Source organism: Anabrus simplex, chromosome 3, assembly GCF_040414725.1.
Source record: "Anabrus simplex isolate iqAnaSimp1 chromosome 3, ASM4041472v1, whole genome shotgun sequence".
In the NCBI taxonomy this organism is placed as follows: domain Eukaryota; kingdom Metazoa; phylum Arthropoda; class Insecta; order Orthoptera; family Tettigoniidae; genus Anabrus; species Anabrus simplex.
Window position 1 is genome coordinate 132344808 of NC_090267.1, and position 26601 is coordinate 132371408.

The 26601-nt window shown below is 37.9% G+C and overlaps 1 protein-coding gene across 1 annotated transcript in view; it reads left to right on the top strand.

Annotated features, from left to right (window-relative positions):
• Nucleotides 1–26601, top strand: part of btv (beethoven) — a 594436-nt gene that overhangs the window by 468096 nt on the left and 99739 nt on the right. Inside the window, exons 54-57 of the mRNA XM_068226811.1 lie at nt 6728–6961; nt 12477–12900; nt 19835–20086; nt 20543–20563. Coding sequence (XP_068082912.1) covers nt 6728–6961; nt 12477–12900; nt 19835–20086; nt 20543–20563 — 931 coding nt within the window. The remainder of the gene's footprint in view (nt 1–6727; nt 6962–12476; nt 12901–19834; nt 20087–20542; nt 20564–26601) is intronic.

Below are 26601 nucleotides of genomic sequence, written 5' to 3' on the forward strand. Positions count from 1 at the left end.
TCCTGATACTGAAGAAGATGAAGTGAATGAAATTGGGTAAAGAGGTGGAAGGAATCAGCTTTGACCCGTGATTAGAAATTGTCCTGGCTTTTGTCTGGAAATGGAAATGGGAAACCACCAAAAACTGTTCTCAGGGCAGCTGACCGTGTGATTCAAACCCGCTTGTCTCCCAGATACAGAGCTTAGCTCCATAGCCATAGTGCTTTAACACATACACCCAGAAAGAATTAGATTATTCCTCAAAATACATTTAGCAGTATCGTAATAGGCATTATCAAAGACTCGTTAAGCATTCTGCACCACCACGTCTATTTTTCATCCACATATCTACTGCGCTGGCGTAGCAGGGGGAAAGGTCCTAAGCGGCTTGCCAGCGGACTTGAGTGAAATGAAATAGCTCTCGCTGACCAAACACACAACCCCTTGTGGGTGGGGGACGCAGATGAAGAATACACCCACGGTATCTCCTGCCTGTCGTAAGAGGCAACTGAAAGGGGTGACCAAGGGAAGAATTGGAACCATGAGACTACTTGTAATTAGTGCCATCACGCAGGGAAAACCATGGGTCGCGTTTACTTGCGAGTAGTACCACTATGGAAAATTCTAAATTCTCATGGAGCGAATTAGATATTTTTCACCAATAAAGCATGTCATGAATGTCATGAGATTTATCTCCCATATGCAGTTATCAGACTGTGCCTCTTATAAGGGCTTCTGATAAGTTCACCTGCATACACCCCAGCGTCAGTGGGTAGGGTCTGACACATCCCACTCTGATGAGTCTAGTGTCAGACCTAAGACGAAACGCTGGTTAATAGAGCAAATGCGTGAAAAGCCTTACATCTGATATGTTTTTGACATAGTACCACTATGTTAGGTACACAATAGGTTTGTGGTTAGTAGCAACAGTGTGTGAATCAGGATGGGGTTTACAGTACCCGTGATTAGTACCACTACATGCGGAACATCACGGGCTTATGTTGCCTGTAATTAGTACTGTTATGTGAGAAACACCATGAGTCTGGGCATTGCCTATGATTAGTAACACTACATGAGTGCCACCATGGGTCTGCGTTGCCTGTGATTAAAACCCACTATGTAAGGAACACCACAGGATAGTATGAGTCCCTGTGATTAGTACACCTATGTGAGGAACACCATAGGTTTGCGTTGTCTATAAGTTGTTACAACTCTTGTTTTTATTTTCCACCTAATTTAATACATAAAAATGTTTATTGTCTCTAGAAGGACATTTTATTACAATATAATACTAACAGGGACATGTTTCGCTCATCATATCGAGCATCTTCAGCCTCATTTGAACAAATATCTCAAGGTTAAGTCTATACATTGAACCTTCTTATAATTAATTTGTTCATTAAAATTGTTTTACACCATTAAAATCTTACCACTAGTTAACACATAATTAAAAAGAATTAAATGACTTCAACATCAGTAAATTGTGATCAATATCTAGTCCATCACAGCTATATATGGAGATCATAGAGTTGAGATAGTGGAGAGACTGATACAACCCTGATATGGAATGAGAAAGTGGGAAAAGCAGTGAAAGCAAAGAAGAAAGCATGGAAAGAATGGAATAAAGATTTTTAAAAAATATGAAAGCAAAGGGAAGTATCATAATAAAAGACATTGGTTAAAGAAGAGAAGAAGAAAAGTTGGGAAGAATTTACACAAAAAAATGGAAATGGATGGAGCTGGCAGTAAAAGAATGCTGTATGGAATTATATGACGTATTAGGAAAGAAAGAGTCCATACAAAGCTGATGAAAGAGGAAGATGGAGAGTTGATAACACATCCAGAAGAAATAAAGAAAGGATGGAAGGAGAATTTCGATAAACTGCTAAATGTGACAAATTGTGCAAAGGAGATGGTACAAATACGGTGTGATGACTCAGAAGTTGAAGATGATATAACAATGTTAGGGGTGGAATTAGCAGTCTGTAACATGAAAATGGGGACGACACTAGGGATGAATGAATATGGAAACGATAAAGGCTGCTAGACCTGTCGGACTATACTGGCTGTACAGATTGTTAAAGTGCATATGGAAACCCAGAAGACTGGGGAAAGGGAATTAGAATACTAATCTTTAAGAACGGGGGACAAAATTCTGTATGATAACTTAGAGGAATCACACTCTTATCACAAGTGGCAAAAATACTGGAAAGGATGTTAGACAAGAGAATGAGAAGAAAGGTAGAAGGAGAGTTGCAAGAGAAACAGCACGGATTTAGAAGCAGAAGATCTACAGTGGACCCAGTCTTCAGCATTAGGCCATTAATAGAAAAGAATTAGGTATGTGGAAAGGATCTGGTCAACACAGTCATAGTTTTCACAAAGGCATACGACAGTGTTCCCAGGGTGAAGATTTGGGAAACCGTGGTCAAAAAGAGACTGGGTACACAAACTGTAGAAATGGTGCAAGCAGTGTACAACGGCATCAGTTGTGTACAGACTGTGGTTGAAAGACAGAATGGTTAAGAAATGTAACTGAACTAAGACAGGGGAATGTACTGTCTCCCCTTTTATTTCTACTGATTATGGTCAAAACTGTAAAGGAGACATAGGAGACATGGGAATAGGAGTTATTACTATTTGCAGATGATATTGTGTTCTGGGGAACAAACAGAAAATGAGAAAATTGAAAAGTATGGTATGAAAATCTGTGCTGGGAAAAGCAAAACCATGGTGATATCAAGATGAGAAAGACAAGGGAAATGCTTTGTGAAAATTGGTGGTCAAAGCCTTGAAATTGTTGACAGTTTCAAATACCTAGGGAATTAATTAATGCAGAATTTAAGGCTGGATATGGAGATTAGCAAGGGAATTGCATTCTTACCAGAGTGTTAAAAAACTTTTTTTCTGAAATAAGGAATTACCAAAGAAGTGTAAGGAAATAATGTACAAAATGTACAGTATTATGCACCCATATTGACTTACGCAAGCAGACCCGGCCAACAGCTGGAAACTGCAGATGATGATGATGATGATGATCGTGATGGTGATGATGGTGGTGGTGGTGGTGGTGGTGGTGGTGGTTGTTATGGTGATGATGATGATGATGATGATGATGATGATGATGATGATGATGATGATGATGATGATGATGATGATGATGATGATGATTGACTTATACGGCTGAGACCTGGACACTGGCAATTAGGGAGGAGAGTAGAATTCAAGGCAGCAAAATGAAATACCTAGGAAGTATGATAGGAAAGACAAGGAAAGGCAAAGTGAGGAAATGAAGATGTTAGAAAGGAAGTCAGAACATGAAACCCAAATGAGAAATAGGAATAAACTAAGATTGTATGGACATGTAAAGAGGATGGAGGAGAAAAAAACACCCAAACAAATTATGGCGATGATGTTCGAGGGAAAGAGAGTGAGAGTGAGACTTAGAACAAGGTGATCGATTTAAGAAAGGAGAGTGTAAGAAGAAGAAACCTCGACTGGGAAAAAAGATGGAAGGGGAATGGTGAAATGAAAGAGGAAGGTGGACAAGTGACATAAATACCCCAACCTAGCAGGATAAGGGGAAAGGAGAATGATTATGATTCATGTATAGTAAGAGGAATTAGGGAATGGAATAATTTATCAGGGGAAATCTTTGATAAATTTCCAATTTCTTTGAAATCATTTAAGAAAAGGCTAGGTAAAGAATTGATAGGAAATCTGCCATCTGGGTGACAGTCCTAAATGCATATCAGTGAAGATTGATTGTAATGGCTGATTGATGACCATTTCCTTACTGCTCCTTCATTTGAATGCCAGGTAAAAAAAAAAATACAAATTTTTAACAGGTGGACCCTTTCAAGTTAGGAAATGCATTCTCCAAGGATGATAGTGTGGTGATAGAAATCAATGCAGTGGTATTTCGTTTAGAGTAAGTAAGTTTTCAGATGAGACTTCTCTCCTTTTTTGCTGTATAAGCAGAAAGCTGAATGAGCTTGGAATATCTTATTCATAAATTGGATGCCCTTGTAGTGGGGGCATGGAGTACATTCATGGTATACCCTGCCTATAATAAGAGGGAACTATAAGGAGTAACCTCCAAAGGCTCTCAACTTCGGAATATGAATTGGTGATCACTAGAACCTGGATTTTCATGCACTATCAAATCTCAAAATATGCATGCATTAATGCACTATCATATGGGAAAGCATGCACAATAAACTGGAAAATATGCACTATCAAAATTCAGTTCTTTTCGAAACATTGTACAGTAACTACCATAATTTCTCCATACTGTCTTGATTTAAGCTCATCCGTTTGTCAGCACATTCTCAAGCACTGAAAATGACCTTTCTACGTCACAAGAAGTGACAGGAGCATACATAAATGAAGACATTTAGGACGAAGTGAGGTCAAATTTTACATCTTTGCATTTTCACCACAATACGTCTTTTATGAGCTTGACGAATTCGGTCAGGATTTGAACGGATCACTTTGTTCAGTTTATCTCTAGCTGTTGCAGCTACTTCTCCGTGCGATGATTGCAGATGATGATGATGTCTTCAATAACTTCTAAAGATTGCCTGTTGCTGTAATAAAGACGTGTGATGAGTGCGAGTTCCAGGAAGGAAATTCCAGGATAACAACGCAAGAGGATTCAGTACAAAACCAGCATTTGTAAGTCGCTTCCTTATTAACGCGGTGTCACAGAAGTGTGATACAAGTTTTGTTTTGTTCCTCTAACATAGACAAAAAAATGAGCCGTCATTTAGTAATGCCCAGTTTAAGGTTCAATTTATAGCAACGTATAACTGGGACACCTTGTTCCTAAGAATTACAGAGATCGACGTGGGGATATCCGGCTTACGTCAATTTTCACTCGAGCAACAGATAAGAAAGTGCTAGGTTAATTGGATTTTAGGACCTCTACTGTATGTACTAACTTCGGTTGTAACACAGCATGCCAGGAATACATTCTCTCAGTAATAGACATATTGTATATCATGGAAAAATGGTCCCAAATTCTGCACACCAGCATTCATAATAGGCATTATCATGCAAGTTAACATTATATATGCACCTAAGTCAGAAGAAAAGTCACATCATGCAATGTTAAACGTCCAAATATTCTCTATTAAATCCAAAATCTTCAAAATATACATTATGCGTTAATTTTTTCCTAAAAAGGCCAAAACATGCAAACATGCAGGGAAAAAGAATGGTTATTTGGAATTGTTAAGCCAGAAAGCAAATATTTGCAAAATTTGAGAACTGTAACCAGCTTATTTAAAAACGTGCATTTGCATGGAAATCTGGGCTCTAGTGATCACTGTACTCTTAACTGAGTATGCTATTGTTCCTACTTATTTGTGCCATTTATTCCCTTCCCTGTCCAGCCTTCCTTGGTCAATTCTTGTTCTCTTCTGACCCCAACAATATTAGGTTTGTGGGGATGAGGGAGTTATTCATTTTCATGCCCTTCATGGCTGTTCTCTTCTGATTAGTGTTAAGAGGAAATGGTTATGGAGTTGTACTTCTTCTAAAACAATAATGAACACTACCACCATCATTAATTGGAGGTAATAAACATAAAAATCACCATCATCCTTTAACCGTCTCCAGTCACCCAGGTGCAGTACAAGAGCACTCTCCATCTTTGTCTATCCAGGTACATTTCTTCCTTCTCAACTTGGTGCCATTCCACTCCTCTTCCTTCCAGATTCTGCTTTACTTGGCAGATCCACAGTTTCCTTGGTCTGCCTCAAGGTCTTTTGCCTTCCAGTTCCTTTTCTAGCCATTTTCTTGCTGTTCTCGTTTGATCCATCCTTTTTACATGGCCATACCATTTGAGTCTTGATGTTCTTACATTTTCACTTAGCAACTGTTTTACTTGTGTATTATGATGGATCTCATCTCTTCTTGTTTTCTGTACCATTGATCTCAGGAACTTCATTTCTGCAGCTTGAAGTCTGCTACTATCTCTACTGTTGATCGTACAGCTTTCAGAGGCTTATGTATTTATTGGCACGTAATATACCTGATAAAGGTTTCTCTTTGTACTTAAAGGTATTTGGTTATCCTATCGAAGAGACCTAACTTGGTGATAAAATTGTGCTCCTTTTTGGACTCTGTTAGCAATTTCAGCAGAGGACTTTGCATCGCTAGTTACAACACTACCAAGATATTGAAAATGGTTAACATTTTCTAGTTTCTCGCTGTCCAGTTGGATGTTAACCTGTAGGGCTTGCCTGCTGACTGGCATCACTACTGGTTTTGTGTGGCTGATTTTTAGGCCAAACTGCTTAAACGGCTGGTTTCAAATGTTTAATTTCTGTTGAAATTCTTCTCTTTTTCCTTCCCAAAATCACCACATTGTCTGTGAAGATTAATGCACTGAAGTCCTCATTAGATTCATTCTTCACTCTCTTCATTACTTCATCCATCACCATAACAAACAGGAGAGGTGACAAAGTGCTGCCCTGTTGCACTCCTTTATTTGTAGTGAACGAGTCAGAATAACCAAAGTAATAAGCATAATTGCTGGCACAAATAGATGGAACAGTAGTAGAGGGTATTTTCTGTGAAGTCGTTAGAAAAGTACGGGGTCTTTTCTTAAGTGTTATAGTAAGTATTTAATTTTTGTATGAGATATTGTTCTGCACTTGAATCCTCCTTTCTCTCTTTCCTTTAAAGCTAAAGTATATAAACTGTTTAACTAATCTTCTCTTATCCTGTTTCTTTTGTTTAGGAAGAAAGAGATTGACGAGGAACTGTCAGAAATTGAACCTCTGATCCAAGAAGCAAGTGCTGCAGTTGGCAACATTAAATCAGAATCTTTGTCAGAGATTCGTTCACTCAGGGCTCCTCCAGATGTAATTCGAGACATCTTGGAAGGTGTTCTGCGGCTGATGGGGATCTTGGATACATCATGGAATAGCATGAAGACATTCCTTGCTAAGCGTGGGGTTAAGGAAGAGATAAGGTATTCACTTTTTTTTTTAACTGTTCTAATGACATTCTTGCTAGTTCACAGAGCTGATTAAAGTGTGTGTGTGTGTGTGTTTTTTGCCCTTTTTGTAGTAATGAATGCAAAGGAAAGAAAAATCAGTTGACAATTTTGTATGCTGGAGTGGCATGCACTGGGCCAAAGCAAATGGACGTACTGCTTCACTAAGCTAAAGCAGTTTCAAATGTCCTTTACAGTGAAATAATTATTGCTATTTTATCTTATTTGAACATCTGAGTAAAATTGCTGCTTCAGTTAGCTCTGAAGGTTTCACAGTATAATTTCTTTCTAACTCCTTTACTGAATTTACAAACATATAAAACTGCATTTATATTGAAAAATTTGGAATTCTGCATTTAAAGTGGAAATTATGAAAATTAACATTCATTAAATAAAATACACAATCGTCAAACCCTGGACTCCCACTTACTTCTTACCTGCTTACTTACACATACGTTATTTGAAGGGCGCCTGCTACGACTCAGTGCAGCAATAATAGAATGAGAATCTTGACTATCTCTAGGGTGTGGGGTAATAAGCTTACTTTTGACAACATACCATATAAGTTCTGGGAAAAGGAGATTGGCGTTCGGTTTCCCCATTAATTCTGAGGTTAAGATATTTTACTGTCATTGAAATAAAACTATGAATTTGTTTGATAGAACAAAATATATTCTTTAAATAATATATAAAAAATAGTGAGTCTTGTTGCGATAAAACAGATGAGAATATGAAATTATGACATTGCAACTGAAAGAAACTAGGCATGAATTTGAATTCTTCTTGACCGGACATTTAACAATTTATACAAAATATATCCCTCACTCTTTCACTTGACTGTACCTTCAACACTTTGAGCGTAATTACGACGTGTTCCTTAAATCTGGTGTTTACTGTAGATATGTCACGCCTAATTTGGTGATGTATCCATATGACTGCTTCTTCTCCATATCATATGACTTCTTTGTAAGTCTGGATGGTATTACTTCATTGCAAGTGGTATCCTTCGATGACTTCTTGGTAAGCCTTTCCGTCCGTATCTTCAACTAGGTGAGCGACCAACTTTGGCCTCACTCTTTCAATGACCAAAGACTAATGCCTCACTGAGTCTTCTCCATCTCGTTCACACAATGACCAACTGTGGTCTCTGCTTCCAGTAGAATAATGACTGTTCACTTATCCATTTGACTTCTTCACTGTTCAGCTTCCGTTTAACTAATGACTGTTCACTTATCCATTTTGGCTTCTTCACTGTACTGCTTCTGTTTAAATAATGACTGACGCTACAATATGCAGCCACCTTTTATAGAAGTTACATGGCACACCTACGTAATCTCCAGAAATAACAATGACCTACTCCCACAACGCCTCAAACTGTTGCACGTAATGGTGAAATCTCCTGGGGCGGCTGAGTATCTGAGCGCATAGCCAAATGCTCACGATGATGTAGCCATGGCGTGGCGATGACTTGACAGAAATGTCAGCAGTATTGCACAATATAGCAATGTCATATTGAACATCTGATATATAATAATTCTCACTGTACATGTCTTGAGTGTTATTCTAAACATACGTATATATGCATACATCTAAGTATAATCCTGCAAGCGACAAGCATTGCAAAATTGAATTGAATAAGAGTGATAATTACAATAATAGTAATAATATCACAAATAAAATAATAATAATAATAATAATAATAATAATAATAATAATAATAATAATAATAATAATAATAATGATACAGATAAAATTGTAAAATAATAAAATATACATATCATCTTGTAACGGGATTTGAACCGTTACAACAGTGAAACTGTAGGAGTTTAATTCTACATTGTCCTATGCCCACAAAGTATTCCGTATACTCATTATACAAGCTACATTTCTAACTGAAGTATGCATCATCTGGCTGTACTGCAGTTATCTGTCACCAGACAGCAGCAGGTTATGGTCATAAGAATATTCACCCTCAGGTGTGGAGTTGAGGGCAATGACCTGTCTGAAGGGGTTGGAAAAGAAACTTTTGTTTTGTACCTTGGGTTGAATGATACCAAGCCAGCACTGAGCAATGCCAGACACAGTGGTAACAGGTTGTCGTCGTCGTCGTTGTTAGTCAAACAGATAAAATTATTGGGAATACACAGTGTGTTTTCGTTTTTGATCCTGACTGGACAGTCACATGTAAGCACAGCGGGCAGGTCAGGAGTGAAATACAACACTAGCAGCTTCTGTTTGCAAATAAAACTAAGCTGGGAGACCAAGAAATAAAAATTGTAGAAAAATTTAAATATTTAGGTGAAATAATCAGATATAGCCTAAACAAGAAACCAGCATGGCAAAATGGAATAGGAAAAACTGGTTACAGCACAGCATGTTAGCAAGAATACATATGATAAAAAGTGTCTCCCAATAGCAACCAAATTGAAACACTACAAAACAATCACCCAGCCACAAATGACATATGCAAGTGAAACATTATTCAAAACAACAAACACAGTTGCAATAGTTAGAGTGCTCAAGTTAGAAAGGAGAATAGTGATAACCTGTTTAAATAAAAATTATCAAGTAAATGAAGTCTGGAGGCTAGCTTCCAATGAGGCAGTTTATAAAGAAATAGAAACTGTGACTAGCACAATGAAAAAGAAATGAATATCATTCTTAGGCCATCTAGTATGGTCACCAGAAAATAGAATCAGCAGAAAAATAATAGAAAAATTATGTAAGAGTAAGAATAATATTAGATAGATTACAGAACTTAAAGAAGACATGAGAGAGTTGCATATTACAATAGAAGATTTAAAATACAAAACAAATACACTCAGCATGTTGAAAGATAAACACTACTAGACTACAGACAAAAATCAACAAGCAGAGAATAGGAAGAGTGATTCCAGAAGCAGAAAGAAAATTACGTTCAGAAAGGATGAAACAGTATTGGGCTGACAAAAAGAAGAAAAACCTCCATAAACCTGACTAAGTAGTCCTATGTTGGCTAAAAAATTAAAAAATAAATAATAATAGGTAGGCTATATGGGAAGGTAGGAAAGACAAGAACAAAATTTATCAATAAACTGAAGACAGGAGGGTTTAACTCAATGATAGGTCAAGTCATATATAGGAACATGAAAAGAAGTACATAATAGGATAAACACGTTGACAGGTCAATATGGGAAGAGAAAGCAAGAAAGAGAGACAAGGTCAGATATGAAAATACAAAAGGACAGGGACAATCTTGACATCGTCATACACTACCATCTTCATATAGATAGGTTTCTTCAAATTACATTTCTTTTCAGCCCCCAACAAGCTCTTTTTTACTTCCTAGATTCATCGGGAGGGCAGGCTAAACACTCATTGAGGGGCCATCTTGACAGATCTTCATTCTTGATGTGAGGAGTGTAGTATAAGAAGAAGGCTGGATAAAGACAGGAAAAAGGAAGAAGACATGTCAAAGATGCATGCAAGTGGTAAAAGACTAGGAACACAGGACAAGCACAGAAGGAGAAATGGATCCTAACTGATCAATGTAAGTAATGGAAAGGAACAAACAAGTGCATATCAACAAGAAGAAAGCCTGTCTATTTGAAGACATGGAGATTGTCCTAGTACTCTGGTTTTTTCATGTTTATCCTTGTCTTCTCTTTCTCTTGTAATATTATTATATGATATCTGAATAAATGAAATAACTCAAATAACTTAATGAAATAATAAAATAAATTAATAGAAATAATTCATTGAAATGTCCATAGTACGGGCACCAGAGTTCACCAGAATGGATCCCTCCAATTTTAATAAAGCATGATAATTCTTTCCTCAGGGCGTGTACATAAAGCTGCGTACTGGTACATCTGCTTCAAGCCTTACCTAATCTTCTGAAAACAACTAAATATGTAGGAACTGCGCCTATGTTAATCAATAACCCCACTGATTCTAAAATAACTAACTATATTCTAAATAATATCCATGTATGAGCACCTCATCAACATACCAAAATATACATAAAATACACTCACAAAATACTGCTGGAAGACTCCATATTTACAACAACAACAACAACAAAAACAGTGGGAAACCATCAGCAAGGACCAAGCAACCATTTGCAGTCAGTCCGTTGAACAAAGCAAATATCTATGTAGATAAATACCCTTCACTGTCTCTGTATATCAACACAGCTTGCATATTCTCATAATTGGCACTTGTTATATCACACAGATACTGTACCTTTATAATTCTGTGTTCGCTGACATTCACTCGAGCAACACGCGCTTGTTGTTCCAGAACATAAATGATGGAAAGTCTGAAATACAGCACCCCATAACTCTCACCAACATATAAGACACCAAGCCACTACAAGTGATAAAATACCAAGTGCCTAAGCACTCCACAGTTTGTAGGTCAGTACCACACATCACATTCCACAAAAGTTACATATCCTCTCATGTTCCACCAAAAATTTTAAGACAAGCATATCACATAAAAGTTACACCTCCTCTCACGTTCCACCAAAGATTTTAAGTCAACTCCTCCGCTGTTTTCAGTCAGGTTTTCTCACATGCCTAAATAGACCTCAGCTTCCCCCTACTCTCACATGGTATGTCTAGATTGGTCCTGGTCGTCCAGTCACAAGTGGAAGATCCTCTTGCCATACCAAGACCACGCCCCGAACCTCTTCCGGGTCCCATACAATAACAACCAGACCGCGTCATCCGACTCTGGGCAGTTCCATGACACAGAAACTTTCTGAGTTGTAAATAGCACTATTTTCCCATCCGCTTGTACAAAACAAATTACCCATATCACATATGGAAACCTTACAGCTTAAATTATTATGAATAAATATACAAATGAAATAATAATAATAATAATAATAATAATAATAATAATAATAATAATAATAATGACAATAACATCACTTGCTTCCGAATACTGTGCGAGGGTGTGATATATGTACTATCACACTATTACTCCCTCTTCCTACACTGACCTGTCCTTGTGTACATTTTGTTGTGCGTTTCTTTTAATATTTCTGTCTCTCTATATATGATTTGACATTTTAAATAGAGAAAAGGACAAGAATAAAAACACAAAGAAGTGAACATTTTGAGGAGGAGAAGAAATGGATCTCGAAGAATTGGTGTTGATGAAGAGAGAAGCAATTTGCCAAGAGCAAGATTTGAGTTTGTCCTATTATGATTTCATGTTGTGTCCTCATCTCCATTTACTTTTGTTCCCTCTGCCCATACTGACCTGTCATTGTGTTAATCACTTGTGTATGTTCCTATCGTTCCTATCCTCCTCCCTAGTCACATATACATAGTATATTAGTATACTTGAGTTATTAGGGACTTTCATTCTATTTCTCTGCTCATGTTAAGTATGGAAATTGTTAACCTGTTATCACATTACTTGTCTGGAGTTACCTGCACTACTTTAAAGACAGAATGGCGTGAAGTGCAGTCTCCATAATTGCCTTTCTTTATTTACCTAGGTCATTTGATGCTCATAACATAACCCCTGAAAGTCGACAGTCTGTAGAGAAACTGCTTGTGGATCGGAAAGAATCTTTTGATCCCAAGAATGCACGTAGAGCTTCTGTGGCTGCAGCTCCTCTGGCCTCTTGGGTTACAGCCAACGTTAAGTATTCCCGTGTTTTGGAGAAGATCAGGCCACTGGAGAAAGAACAGTCCAAGTTACATCGCAACCTGCAGATGGCTGAAGATCAAATTGGAAAGCTAAGTGAAGGCCTTGTTGATGTAGATAAGGCAGTAGCAGACCTTAAAAATCAACTCAACACTTACACCAAAGAAGCTGCTGCAATTGAGATTCATTTAAACAAAGCTCAGGATACTATAAATGCTGCAGAAGGACTTGTGGGGAAACTCAATGATGAATATGAGCGCTGGAAAGATCAGGTTGGTATTATAATTATAATTTATATGTCTAAAATTGTATAATTAAGAAACTTGTACTGGCTGTACTTACTGTTTAAACATAGATGCTATTTTCAATTAATAGGCTGTGTAGTCATCTTCTTTTTCTCCTTCTAACATTAAGATACCTATTCTGCTAATATATAAATATTGAAATTATTTTTTGTAGCCAAGAGCCTGACTTGATAGAGTTGTAGAAATTTTGGTTACACGACAATGACCAGAATCTGAATATGCCGGTCTAAGTTTTCTGCTGTAAGTTTGTTTGTCTAGCCCTTGTCCCATTTCTCTGCGGTGTTGGGTATGAGGTGAGGTGAATCTGTTGTGGCAGTTTTTTATGACCAGATGCTCTTCCTGATGTCAACCTCATCAGAGGAGTAATGAGATGAAATGTATGATGTGATATACGATAGCAAGAAGGGAGAGGGTGAAACCTGGTGTCATCACATAGCCTACTCCTGTCAAATAGCACCAAGGGATCTGCTCAAGACTTAACGTCTCCATTCGATGGATGAATCACGATCAGCAGCATCATATGCCCTCACTCTGTATGAGCACTGTGGAGAGGTTTAGAATTTAATACAGGCGTTTGGCACACAATCTAGTGATTAGAAATTGTATAACACCACCTCCCCTACCCTGCCAGCCAATATTCTGATGGTGAAATTTATTTTTGCCCAACGGGACTTGAACCGGCTAACCACAGTGTCGGACCATTTAGAGTTCAATGTCTTAACGATCATGGCCACCAGGTTGTTCTTTTCTCCTCTCAGTAAATAATAATATTACCAACAATAATAATATTACAACCAATTCTTACAATTTTATTTTGATTATATATGTAGTACTTGTTGTTGTTGTTGTTGTTGTTGTTGTTGTTGTTGATGTTGTTGATGTTGTTGATGTTGTTGTTGTTGTTGTTGTTGTTGTTGTTGTTAACATGACGCCAGAATTAGCAGACGAATAATTGAAAAATTATGGAATAGCAAAACCAAGATTAAATGTATCACGGAAGTTAAGGAGGATATTAAAGAATTACAAATAACAATAGACGATCTCAGAAACAAAACAGAAAAAAATTAAGATACTTGAAGACACACACCGGGCTACAGACTAAGATCAATGAAAGGTCTAATAGGAAAGTATTTACAGCAGAACAAAGAAGGTAGCACCTCTCAGAATGAAAAAATATAGAGCTGATAGGAAATCAAGAAATCCTTTGTATAATTGAGTAGAGTGGTTCAATGTAGGCCATAAAATATAAAATAAAATAAATAAAATAAATTATCATCAACAGTTCCCCTTATATAGAAGCAGCCAATTTTGGACAAATATGGTTATTCTCTATTCTGTTTTTTCTCCAGGATTCCATTTATGATATCTCAGAAAATATTCACCATTTATTTATGTAAATGCACTACGTTGCCATTAACGTCCGAACACCGGTAGACACTAACTTAACTGGATTTGCTAAGATACAGTATGACGTAGGTCTGCTGTTCGCTGCTAGCAGAGCCTGTACCCTGTAAGGCACACTTTCCACTACTTTTTGGTAGATTTCTGCAGGTGTTTTCTTCCATTCCACCTGCGACATAGCAAACAGTTCTGTAGCCATTTTGGGGCGGTCTGATCTGGCTTTCAACTGGCGTTGTAACTCATCCCTGAGACGCTTGCTTGGGTGCATTCTCATGTTGAAAATAAAAAGGACCAGTTCCAAATTGTTGCTCCAGGATATTTACCTAGCATAGAATTGTCCAATATTGCCTGAAAAGCTTCAGCATTCACGGTTTGAGGAATTAAAAGCAGTGGACCAAGATCAAACCATGAAAAACACCATAATGCCTCTTCTTCCAAATTCTGCAGTGTGAGCGATGCACTCTGGTAAAAAACACTCACCTGGCATTCGCCAGTTCCATACATGTCCATCAGACTGCCACAGTGTGTAGCATGATGTGCCACTCCACATGATGCTCGATGGGTGACGTGTTTTGCACCACTATAATTGACAGCTAGCATTCAGTTTAGTGAACCTTTGTTTATGTGCCGCACAAATGGCACAAGTACTGGCATCCCTTCCAGATGCCAGTCAAAAGTCTATGGCTATGGTTTCTAATGAAGCTTGCAAGTTTGACTTCATCACACATCAAAGGCATCAGCATTTTCTATCTGTTAATTATTTTGGCTTACCTAGTCTAGTGGGGTATTTATAATTCCCTTGCATTTCCATTTCATCGCTACATCACTCACAGATATCGTAATCTGCTACACTTTCTTCAAGCTACGTACAAGTTACCTAATCTCCTACATTAGCTTGATTTCATTCTTATACGAAGTGAAACTCGGCAGAAATCTCACAGATAGAATGGCCAAATTTGTGGGCACCAATAATCATACTCCTTTCAGCCTCATTGAGCTGTCATTATACATCCATTTCAACTGCTGTGGCTAGTAAACATGTTTTCTAACCAATTACAGCCTTACATAGGCTCATGACATGCTTCGGTGACGTACAGCTCATCCGGCAAGTGGTTAAGCCTCAAGGTCATCCTGCAGTATCAGTAGTGGAGAGCCATAGCTGACCCCCTGTGGGTGGGGGTGGTAGAATAACACCCACGGTATCCGCTGCCTGTCATAAGAGGCAATTAAAAAGGGGCCCCAGGGGCTCTGAACTTGGGAGTGTGGGTTGGCAACAACAGGGTCCTTAGCTGAGTCCTGGCATGACTTCCACTTTCTTGTGTCAGACTCCTCACTTTCATCTATCCTATCCAACCTCCTTTGATCAACTCTTGTTCTTTTTCAACACTGACGGTATTAGAGCAGTATTAATAATGTCCAAGTTGCGCCTTGTCAGTACAATTCAGAATGTATTGTATATCTAAACTATCATTTACATATATACACACAAGTAAATGTTTTGAGAAACCTTAAATTCTTCTTCAGCTTATGGGTAAAATCACATCAATTTTAAGACTTTATTTAAAATGTTTAATGTCCTAACATAATGCAGATAAAATGACAATACAACAGCATTAAAAATTCAAACATGAAAATCTTTCATGTTATGTCCAAATTCTATAATACATCTGTATGTAGTATATTAAAATACAGCTGGTTGAATATTGATCCAATGTATTTAGATGTGGCATTATTTATGGTCTTTCATAGTCCCACCGTGTGGTGTTGAGACCGCCTGCTTATCTATTACAATATCTTAACAGAAAGTAATTCTGTTATTTGTTAATCAAGCCTGCAGGTTAAATTGGTCTTTTTCATTTGTCTGTAAGAAAAATGAAAACTAAAATGTAATGGTACTAACGGCAACATGACGAACTGAGAAGTCAACGTTGAAATTAAAAGTGACTTACTTTTGATGCAGAGGTGTGTGGGCACTATGAGCTAATCGGCAGACTGTCTAGCTGGTGGGTTGAACAACTGGAGGAATGGAGTGGGAGGAGTCTGCAGCATAGGAGGGGAGTTGACTTTTACCACCCCACTTGCGCTTTTCATAATTGTCCCCCTTTCTTGTTGCCCTTTTCCTTTCATCTCTTTCTACAATATTGGGTTGCTAGTTTAAATAACTGATTATCGTCTGTCATGTGTTCATTTAAACTATTTCCATTGTCCAGTATTTGTAATTTATAAATTTCTAATTTCTCGAGAATATTCGTCTCTTTAGCCTTATTTAAAGGGTGTAGCAGAACCATATCTCTTTCGATGTTCGTGAAGTAGTGATTTTTATCATGCATATGTTCACACATGGCAGAAAATCTAGCATATTTTCTTGCATCGACATGCTCTTTGTAGCATACTGCTCTTGAGCAGGTCAGTTGCAATAGGTCTGGCATTATATAAAGAACTTGGTGCGCATGGCTTTGAAAACAGTGAAGCAACTGAAATATTTGCACATCGCATGAACAACATTTTCGATGCTGTGGATTTGAAATTGCCAATTGAGGGTGCTCCAAAGTGATGACAAGCATCAAAGGAGTTCCATGAAGTTATCCAGTGTAGTGGTCACACTTTTGCATGTACTGTACTCTAGAATCGCTTCAATTTTACAGTAAAGTGCACAATAGATTTGCCTGACTTTCTGTGATCTGGATACAAGTATGATTTAACAGCAAAATTAAACCAAGACCCTGTTGAGAGGCATTTTGGTCTTATACGGGACTTAAGCAGTGACGACCATTCCACCTCTACAAACCTTTGTCACCTCCTTTTGCTTCAGTCTATATATGTACCAGTGAAAGGAATTCACTCAGAGTTCACTATTACTGACCACAAGCTGTCTTCATTCACGCAACAGGTAAGATCAATAGCGTGAGATGAAAGACGTAGAAGTAGGGAGGTAAAGGAAAATATTCATGAACAGATAAGTGACACTATTACACTGGCAGATAAATGAAACATGTCTCAGTCATATAGATCAGTCAATTAATGATAATAGTTCAGCTAGAGCAGGCAATAATGTAGTGAATAATTTATTTGGCTGCTTGATTCACAGAGCAGCAAAGAAAATTATACCATGTGAAATAATTAGAGTGTGATTCTGGAACTTGGTGTGTCCTTACTGATGAAGGCGCTCTTTCCAAATTACAGGACTTGGGTGTTAGTGACTCTAATTACTTCAGATATGCTTCATTGGCCTTCTACACCATGCGTAAAACACATACCTATATGCTACAGTGGAAGAAAAGCTAAAAAGAGAATGCGTTGTGGGGTGACAAATTTTTAGTGGAGATAATGTACAAACTTCAAGTGTTCCAAAATTTATGCAGTTCAGAGGGTCATCTGCTATTATATTTACCCAAAATGGTATGTCATTGCATTAATTACAGATTTATTTTTTGGGGGAAAGAAATATCAAGGGAGGTAAAGTCCAGCTCATCTTCTAAAGCAACAAGAAAAGTATTTAAAGTTTCTTCCAACTAGAGGTGGGCATTTTTAATTGTATGCACTCTGCATAGCAGCTTTATCCCATTTCTTTCTGCAAACAGTACTTCACTGTGTTATATAGAATTCCCAAAAATAGGCACATTACTCTGTATTTAAATTATGTGCAAAAGTCTAACGTTGGCAAACTCCAACTCTTTCATATTACGGTATTTAGTCACGTCAAGACCAGTTGACACAGGCACTGCCTTGTGACTGGAATGCTGAACTACAGGAGTTCCATCACTTAATACTTCATTTGCCCCGGTAAAAGGCAATAACCTTACCTGGTACACCTCATGTTCAGTAGCTGTTGTCATGTTGGTGTACCCGCAGGGATACTGCATTCTCATACAAGAAGTCTTCCAAAATGCCCCTCATGCCCCTGAATAGACACCTGAACATACCACCTCATTGATTTGTGATACAATATTTGAAGCTGTTTCTGTTCAGTTTCAACTTTTCTTCAGTTGTTGTTTCTTTTTCAGGTAGTTTCTAAATATATTTTATAATTTTTATAATATATTTTATTCATAAATTAGTTTTGACAGACAAGAACCCAACAGTTACAAAAATGAAAAATGAAAAGAACCTCATTGATTGTCGGATAGATTTGAACATTTCTGTCTTTGCACGCATTCGATGGCAACCTTGTTCCAGACACTGGCAGATTACTGCAATCTCTGTAGCAGCGTGCCTGACTTCATACTTAACCCTAAATACAAACTATCCCCCCATTCCAGCTAATAACTAAAACAGATAAGCTTGTGAACAATTAACTGTAGAGACTTTTACTTCCCACATGTTTGGGAACACCCTGTATAACAAACTATTCTGTTTATCATCCATTTTTGTGTTACAGTGAAGCCAACTAACTCTCTTTTAGGCCCTTTGTCCATCGGTGCAATGCAACTGTGATCTAACTCAAGAAAAGTCACATGAGCATTGGACAGGAGTCATTTCACAGTCAGACCCCTGTTAACTGCGCAGTTCTTGTCCACCTGTGTGGCTGCAACGCACTTGTCGATCAATTCACCAACGACCAACTCACAAACGACTAGCTTGTTAGTTGCGTGGCCTGACTCAGATCAGATGCTTCTGCTGTTTTTCATAATTCACCACTTGTATAATTCAATTGTATTACGTCATATCATGATCAGGAGTTGTGTGTACAAATTGTAGAAGCAGTGGAAAAACACCCTTGTTTATTCAACTATAGTTTGCCAGAAAACAGCTTTTATTCAAACATTTTAGTGAAAAATCCTTTTGTTTTATGATTATTGTAATGGGTATTTGAATAACAACTTTGGGACTGTTTCATATTTCATGGTTTCTTCTCTCTTTTTTAACAACTTTAAGCAGTTTTAAGAATATTTTTCCTATATATCAAACTGTGGAATCTTTGAAACCTTATGTTAAAATGATTGTGTAAAATATAATAATTACAATTAATACAACTTACCTCAAAGTAATTGGTAGTCTTTCTTCCATTGAGATACATCTTCTCTTGTTTGTGTCGTCCTTCCTGATTATTGGGCTAAGTTTTCCAACCAGCCCCTTGAACAGTTTCCTGGACATCCTGTGAAATCCTTTGAATGTTTCTTCATCTTCTTCGTGTTCTCGAGCTAACATGGTTGAACATGATTGATTTTTACAAATGAAAGGATGAACCCAATATTCCCGCCTTCTTTGAAGCCTTTTCAAGTACCAGTACACAATGACAACATTCCAGTTACGTACCGCACAGCTTGTCATTCTGGAGCAAACTGACAAACTTTTGATTTGATTGTCACAGGAGAGTTGCACCAGTGAACGAAGAACACGCAACACAACTCTCATAGAAATGTCCTAAACAACTTGGGTTGAGTTGTGTTGCACCAGTGGACAAAGGGCCTTGCTCATTTCATATAGCTGTCTGTTTAAAAACCAGTCAATACAAATCAGTTAAAATTCATTTATGTCAAACAATACTTATTGCTTACAGCTGAAGGAGCTCTCCCAGGACTTAGAGCAGCTCCCACTCAACACTCTGTTGGCAGCAGCCTTCCTCACTTATCTCTCCAACTCCCCTGAAGATATTCGTACTTCTTTAATGACCAAATGGCAGGAAATGCTTAAGGTGGAAGATTTTTCCCTAATTCGTTTCCTGGGCTCAGAGAAACAACAAATGCAATGGTTGTCAGAGGGCTTGCCTTCAGATCAGCTATCTATCCAGAATGCACTTATCATTATGCAGGCAAGTATAACATAATAATATAGTTTTAAATAACATTTTTCTTTTTTCATATAAATGGTTTGATGAATGGAAGAATTGATTCAAGCACACCCTTCCTTTGTTAGCATTCATGAAGCATTGTATGATATAGTAGGTGTTGAGGATGACAGATTTTTGTACTTACCATGATATTCTCTAGCCAACAGATTGTAGCTTCTTGGAACACATATTTGGGATCAGTCCAGTTAATGAAAGCATAATAGTACAGATTTAATTTCATTTAATTTCCACATTTTGTCTTACTTCCTATGAAAGCTCTGTGTACTTAGGTATCTGCTGAGCATGTATTTTCTGAACATTGTGATTGAGGGTTATGTTGTAGTCAAGTAATTATATAATGTGCTAAATTTACATGTAAAACTTGTACATATTTGCCACAATATTACCATATTAGTAATTTCTTATGATCTACATTAGCTTGCATGGCTGGAACCTGGGGTAAGTTATATTATGTGTGTAGTTATTGCTGTTTTACCTTGTGTTATGTTCTGTTTAAATATTGAATTCTCTACTGACGTTACTTTCCTTGGCTTTATCCTGATATTTCTCATTTCTTGCTCATGGTAGCAAAATTCTTTCTTACCGTAAAGAAACTACACTGCCAGAAAAAAAACATGCAACATCCTGAAGGACAAATTCATTTTATTCATAAGCGATGTGACAGGTAGTTCATCATTGCAGGAGTATATGATTACAAATTCAGACCAAATGAAACACACACGTCACAATAAAGGGTGCCCAAACAGTCGCATAAATACACAGTGTACCCCTCCTCTGGTGGCAATGCAGGTGTGTATTTGCACGTGGAAATGATCATAAAGGTGCCAAATGGCATCCTGCAGCAGATATTCCCAAGCATCTTGCACCTTTTGATGTATTTCAGCAATGGTTCTTGCAGGCTCTGGAGAAGGTGTTACTGCTTCATCGTGTCCCAAATGTGTTCAATTGGTGAGAGATCCGGTGATCTTGCTCGCCAGGGCAGTTGTTGTACGCCATGTAGAGCATGTTGCACCATAGCAGCTGTATGTGGACATGCATTGTCCTGCTAAAAAGCACATCACCTTCCTGTCAAAGAAATGGCAGTAGCACGAGGACAACAACCTGTGCAATGTAGCTGGCACTGGTTATATTACCCTGCAGAAAAACCAACTGTGACCGCGAGTTGTAACCGATGGCCCCACCACACGATGAATCCTGGGGTGGAACCTGGGTGTTGTGAGCAAACGCACTCTGCTATAGGCCGCTCACCAGTCTACGCCATATACATGTACGTCCATCACTTGCATACAGAATGAACCTGCTCTGGTCACTGAAGACAACAGAGCGCCATTATTCTCCTCTCCAGTCAACTGTTTCACGACACCAGAGTAGCTGTGCTTGGCAGTGTTGTGGTGTCAGTAGTAGCCTGGCCAGAGGCACATATGATTGTAATCCTGCTGCAAACAGACAGTTCCCAATGGTCCTTGGTGACACAGTAGGTGCAACATGTGACCGGATTTCGTTCCTGGATGATGTTCGGTCGGCCACCGCTGCTTACAAAATGTGTTGATCTTGACGTGTGTCTGTACTACGTGGACATCTGGGGCCTGGTCTATGGGTGTGAGAATGTTCTACAGACCACTGCTGAAAGCAGCGACGCACCACCAATGCATCGTGCCAACATGTGCAGCAATGCGTTGATACGTCCATCCAGCTTCCCACAGGCCTACAATGCAACCCCATTCAAATGGCTGCAATTGTTCAATAGGAGCATGGTTGTACTCTAGAATGAATGTTGCCAACACTGTTCACCTCTAACCTCAGCACAGTTACAGTACTCCCTGCAGAGTCAAAACAGAGTGAGCATGGACAGGCCTCCTGAGCGCCATCTGATTGCCGATGTCCGTGACAAATGAATCACTAACACAACATCCCCTCATTATCCACATATTATACCCTGGTGCCACTGAACACAGTCCTTGAGGTTTTTTTTTTTCGGCAGTGAATTAAAGGACTTCATAACTATGTAAGTAAATTCTGTCTGTACAGCTGAGTGAGTTGGCCGTGCGGTTTGGATCATGTAACCGTAAGCTTGCATTCAAGAGATGTTGGGTTCAACTCCACTGATGGCAGCCTTGAAGATGGTTTCCACGTTTTCCCAATTTTTGCACAAGGCAAATGCTGGGAATGTACCTTAATTAAGGCCATGCTCACTTCTTTCCCATCCTAGCCCTGTTATATCCCATCATCACCGTAAGACCTGTCTGAGTCAGTGCAACACATCTCCATCCAAGACAATTCTGTTCAATCTTGAATATTAATCTAAGTACATAAATTTCAAAATTTATTAGCATGTAGTGGTTATGATGATGATGATGATGATGATGATGATGATGATGATATGACCTAAGCTTCCATGTGTAGAAATTTTAATTTGATGCCGTTCAGCTTGCCGATATGTCAATTGTAATGTTCTATTTTACTCTACCAGATGACAGAGAAACTGGAACTCTGTTGGACGATTTGTGGCTAAGTTTTGATTAACTTTGTTTGGTTAACACGAAATGTGTCATCACTTTACAGAGGAAAATTTAATATGTCCTCCTATTCAATACATACACATGATGGAGATACAATTTTCCTTTGTAAAGTGAAAACCATCCATATGGAATGATTCTAATATCTTGTAAATGTGTCACCAGACATCTTTTACTTGCCATCATATTACGACATGAAGTACTGTATGGATGTTTTCCCACCCTTCAAAAATCCAACTGTATCTGCTGGGTTTGAACCCACAATCTTGGGATCTGGAGACTGACACTCTACCACTGATTTACAGAAAGATCTACTGATACTAATGATTATTGTTTTAAGGGAGAGTACAACTAGATAACAATTATTTCCTCTGAACTGTAATCAGAAGAGAAAGTCGAGGAGATCCAACCATTCGAAGAATAAATGGATCGGTACTAAAAGGAAAGAATCACAAAAAGCATAATAATGAAATGCTGTCTAGGCCTTATAAACCTCACCATTAGATTCAGAAGAAATCAAGAATGATCAAGGAATGTCGGATAGAAAAGACGAAAATTAGGAATCTGGCATGAGTAGTCAAGTTGAAGCAATTACACACTTAGCTAGGGGCTCTGCAGTCATCTACCTACACTCAAGAGCTTCTTGGGTGTTGCCTCTTATGAAAGACAGCAGATGCTGTGAATGTATTCTTTGCCTTGTGTTCAAGAGACATTTTTTTGGCATGTAAGGTGAAGTGCCAAAACTGGCATTAATGAATAAGATACAGAGTGACTGTGGTACTCATGAAATTTGTACATGCCAAAAGTGAGAAAACAGAAATATCAGTGAGAGCATTTCATCCTTATGACCAATGAAAAAATTTAGTCTCATGACAAGTGCTGCTAAGTTATCATTGTGTTTACAGATGTTTTCTTAATGTTCGAAGATGGCTTATTTTCTTCTTTTAACCTAAGAAAATATGTTTTCCTTTTAACTGATACCTTTGGTATTGTATTTGGCCACCAACTGTAATACAGCAAGCAGATTAATAGATGAACAAAACCCTAAGATTCAGGCTTAAGACAAATTAGACTTCATTTGGATTTGCTTACATTAATATTGGCTTCTACTGTATAACAAACTGGGTGAGTTGGCCGTGCGGTTAGGGGCTTGTGGCTGTGAGCTTGCATCCGGGAGATAGTGGGTTCGAATCCCACTGTCAGCAGCCCTGAAGATGGTTTTCCGTAGTTTCCTATTTTCACACCAGGCAAATGCTGGGGCTGTACCTTAATTAAGGCCATGCCCGCTTCCTTCCAACTTCTAGGCTTTTCCTATCCCATCATCGCCACAAAATCTATCTGTGTCAATGCGACTTACAGCCACTAAGAAAAAAAAAAGAACTATATAACAAATGGCACTGAAATTTTTGCTTATCTGCTGTTACATTTCCCTAGCAACAAAATTTTTATTTATCTATTTTATGTAATAATTTGACATTGTAAATCCAGTGTTGTGTTGATTTCTGCAATTATGGTTTTGACAACAGAGGAGAAGGTGTTTATCGTGGAACATTAATTCCATTCGTATAGAGGTCCAGAATGGACCAAGTTTGCTTCATGTTAAAGAACAGTACGAGGAGCAATTTAATGAGGTACAATGTTAGTTGTTGTTGACAAGTACCATCATACGGGATCAGTCTTATATCGACGGAAGGGGACACCATCAGCACAAACAAAAATCATGCCAGCATGTGTTACAGCCCCCTAAATGTAGTCTACAATGAGCATCACTGTAACTCGGTGTGAGCATTAGGTCCGTAGACTGGATGTTAATGATTTGGATGTATTTGCATACTACATTCATGTTGCCCAGCATCTAACAGAAAGGGACGAACAAGCTTAATTACAGTATTGCAGCCAAGTGTTGTCTGTGATCCAGATTTCTTCTGCAACATATGGTTTTCAGATGAAACCTATATTCACTTTGATGGCTTCATCAACCAACAAACAAACTTGTTCTTTATGGTATGAATAGCCTGATGTCATTATACAGAAACCACTACATGGTCTGGGGGTTACAATTAGGTGGCTGTGCTTGGTCATGGAATACTGGGCACATATTTCATCGAAGATACTATGCACAAAATCCAAAAACAGTGGCCTAGATACTCTACAGAAACTTTATTATTAATCCATTCATGCAGGACTTGCACTGTTTTTGTAACCCCAGAAACTTACCTCTCCAATGACAATGGATACAACAAGATGGAGCTACAGGCCACACAGTGAGGAAGTCACCTTTCTGCAACAACATATTTTTTTTTTTTTTTTTGCTTTACATCGCACCGACACAGATAGCGATGATGGTATAGGGATGTGCTGGGAGTGGGAAGGAAGCAGCCGTGGCCTTAATTAAGGTACAGCCCCATCATTTGCTTGGTGTGAAAATGGGAAACCACAGAAAACCATATTCAGGGCTGCCGACAGTGTCATTCAAACCCACTATCTCCTGAATGCAAACTCACAGCTGCGTGACCCTAACCGCATGGCTACTTGCTCGGTCCAACAACTCTTTGGAGACCACCTAGTTTCTTGTGGAACTCCAATCCCAAACCCTTCCTATTCTCCCGATCTCACAGCCCCAGATGCCTACATATGGTACAGGTTGAACTAATCAGTTTTCAAGATGAGTGACACATCTGTAAATATTCACGAATTATGCAAGAAGATAACATCATTTTTTTATGCCCTTACAGCAACCTTTGTTCATCATTCATTGACATGTTCAGTGATCGTCAGAAATTTTATGAACAATGTGTGGCAAGTGAAGGTGCACATTTTGAACACATACTGTACCAACGCAGTTAAATATAATTTCATTGTTGTACTGCTATTTGTTTTGCCGCATGCAGTATTATGAATGGGAAGTATTTTCATTTTTTTGAATTCTTATAGTTTCAAATTACATATGTGCTACGAATTTTAGTTTTTTAAGCATTATTTAAGAATTTTAGGGAAAGTGTCAGTGAAAAGACATTAAGATAGATGGAATGGCTTTCATGCAGTGTTTGCCTTGTGATTAGTATGATGCCTGAATCGCATCTCATGTACGTCTACTTATTGTACTCAATTTGTCTTTCTCACTTTTGTGTGAACAGTGACTTGCTCCTTCAGAATGCTGTAATTTTTAAGGAAATCCCTCTTGCTTAATATTCACATACTATTAAATTCTCTCACTCCTTAACAAGTATTTATTGAGTAAGCATCATGAAAAGCTTCTTTAATCCCCTGATATTTTTAGAAACCCTGGAATGATATTTGGAGTTTCCTAGATTTTTTTTTAAAGACTGAAGATAAACTTTTTAGTGTCATTTTAGTTATAATAACTTTTTAAGCTCTTCTGTCTGTCAAATGTAAGATACAAATTTATAAGATACTGGAAAAAAATACAGTTTATATAATTGAATTACATATTTCATTCTGTAAGAACATCCTCATATTCTTTCAAATCACCTATTTGTACATGTATGTTTGCACAAGATTGTTTTACTTTCTGTTAACTTGTCACTGATTATAAATAAACTATAATTATTGTGATTCTATTACAGTAAAATTTCCATTAATCAAAACCCTATTAATTGAAATACCACTTAACCAAAATGGCCCTTTGCTTCTTTAAAAGTATAATATTTGTCCAGTTTTCAGAGTAAATTTTTATTTTCAGATTAAACCACAATACTGTAATATTGAACTTGAGAATTATAATTTGTGTACATAGATCCCTCTGCGAAATTCTGATAACTGCCTACTTTTGAATCCCCTAAAGTACATATTGATTTTGCTTCTTCATATTGTTTCTGTATACAGTATTATAATTTAAATACAGTCAACCAAAACATTCAATGTAAAATACTGAGCAAGTCAGTTTTTACCTTTTGACATCCAAAATCCATATTCACTTTTTATTATAAATTCTTGTTT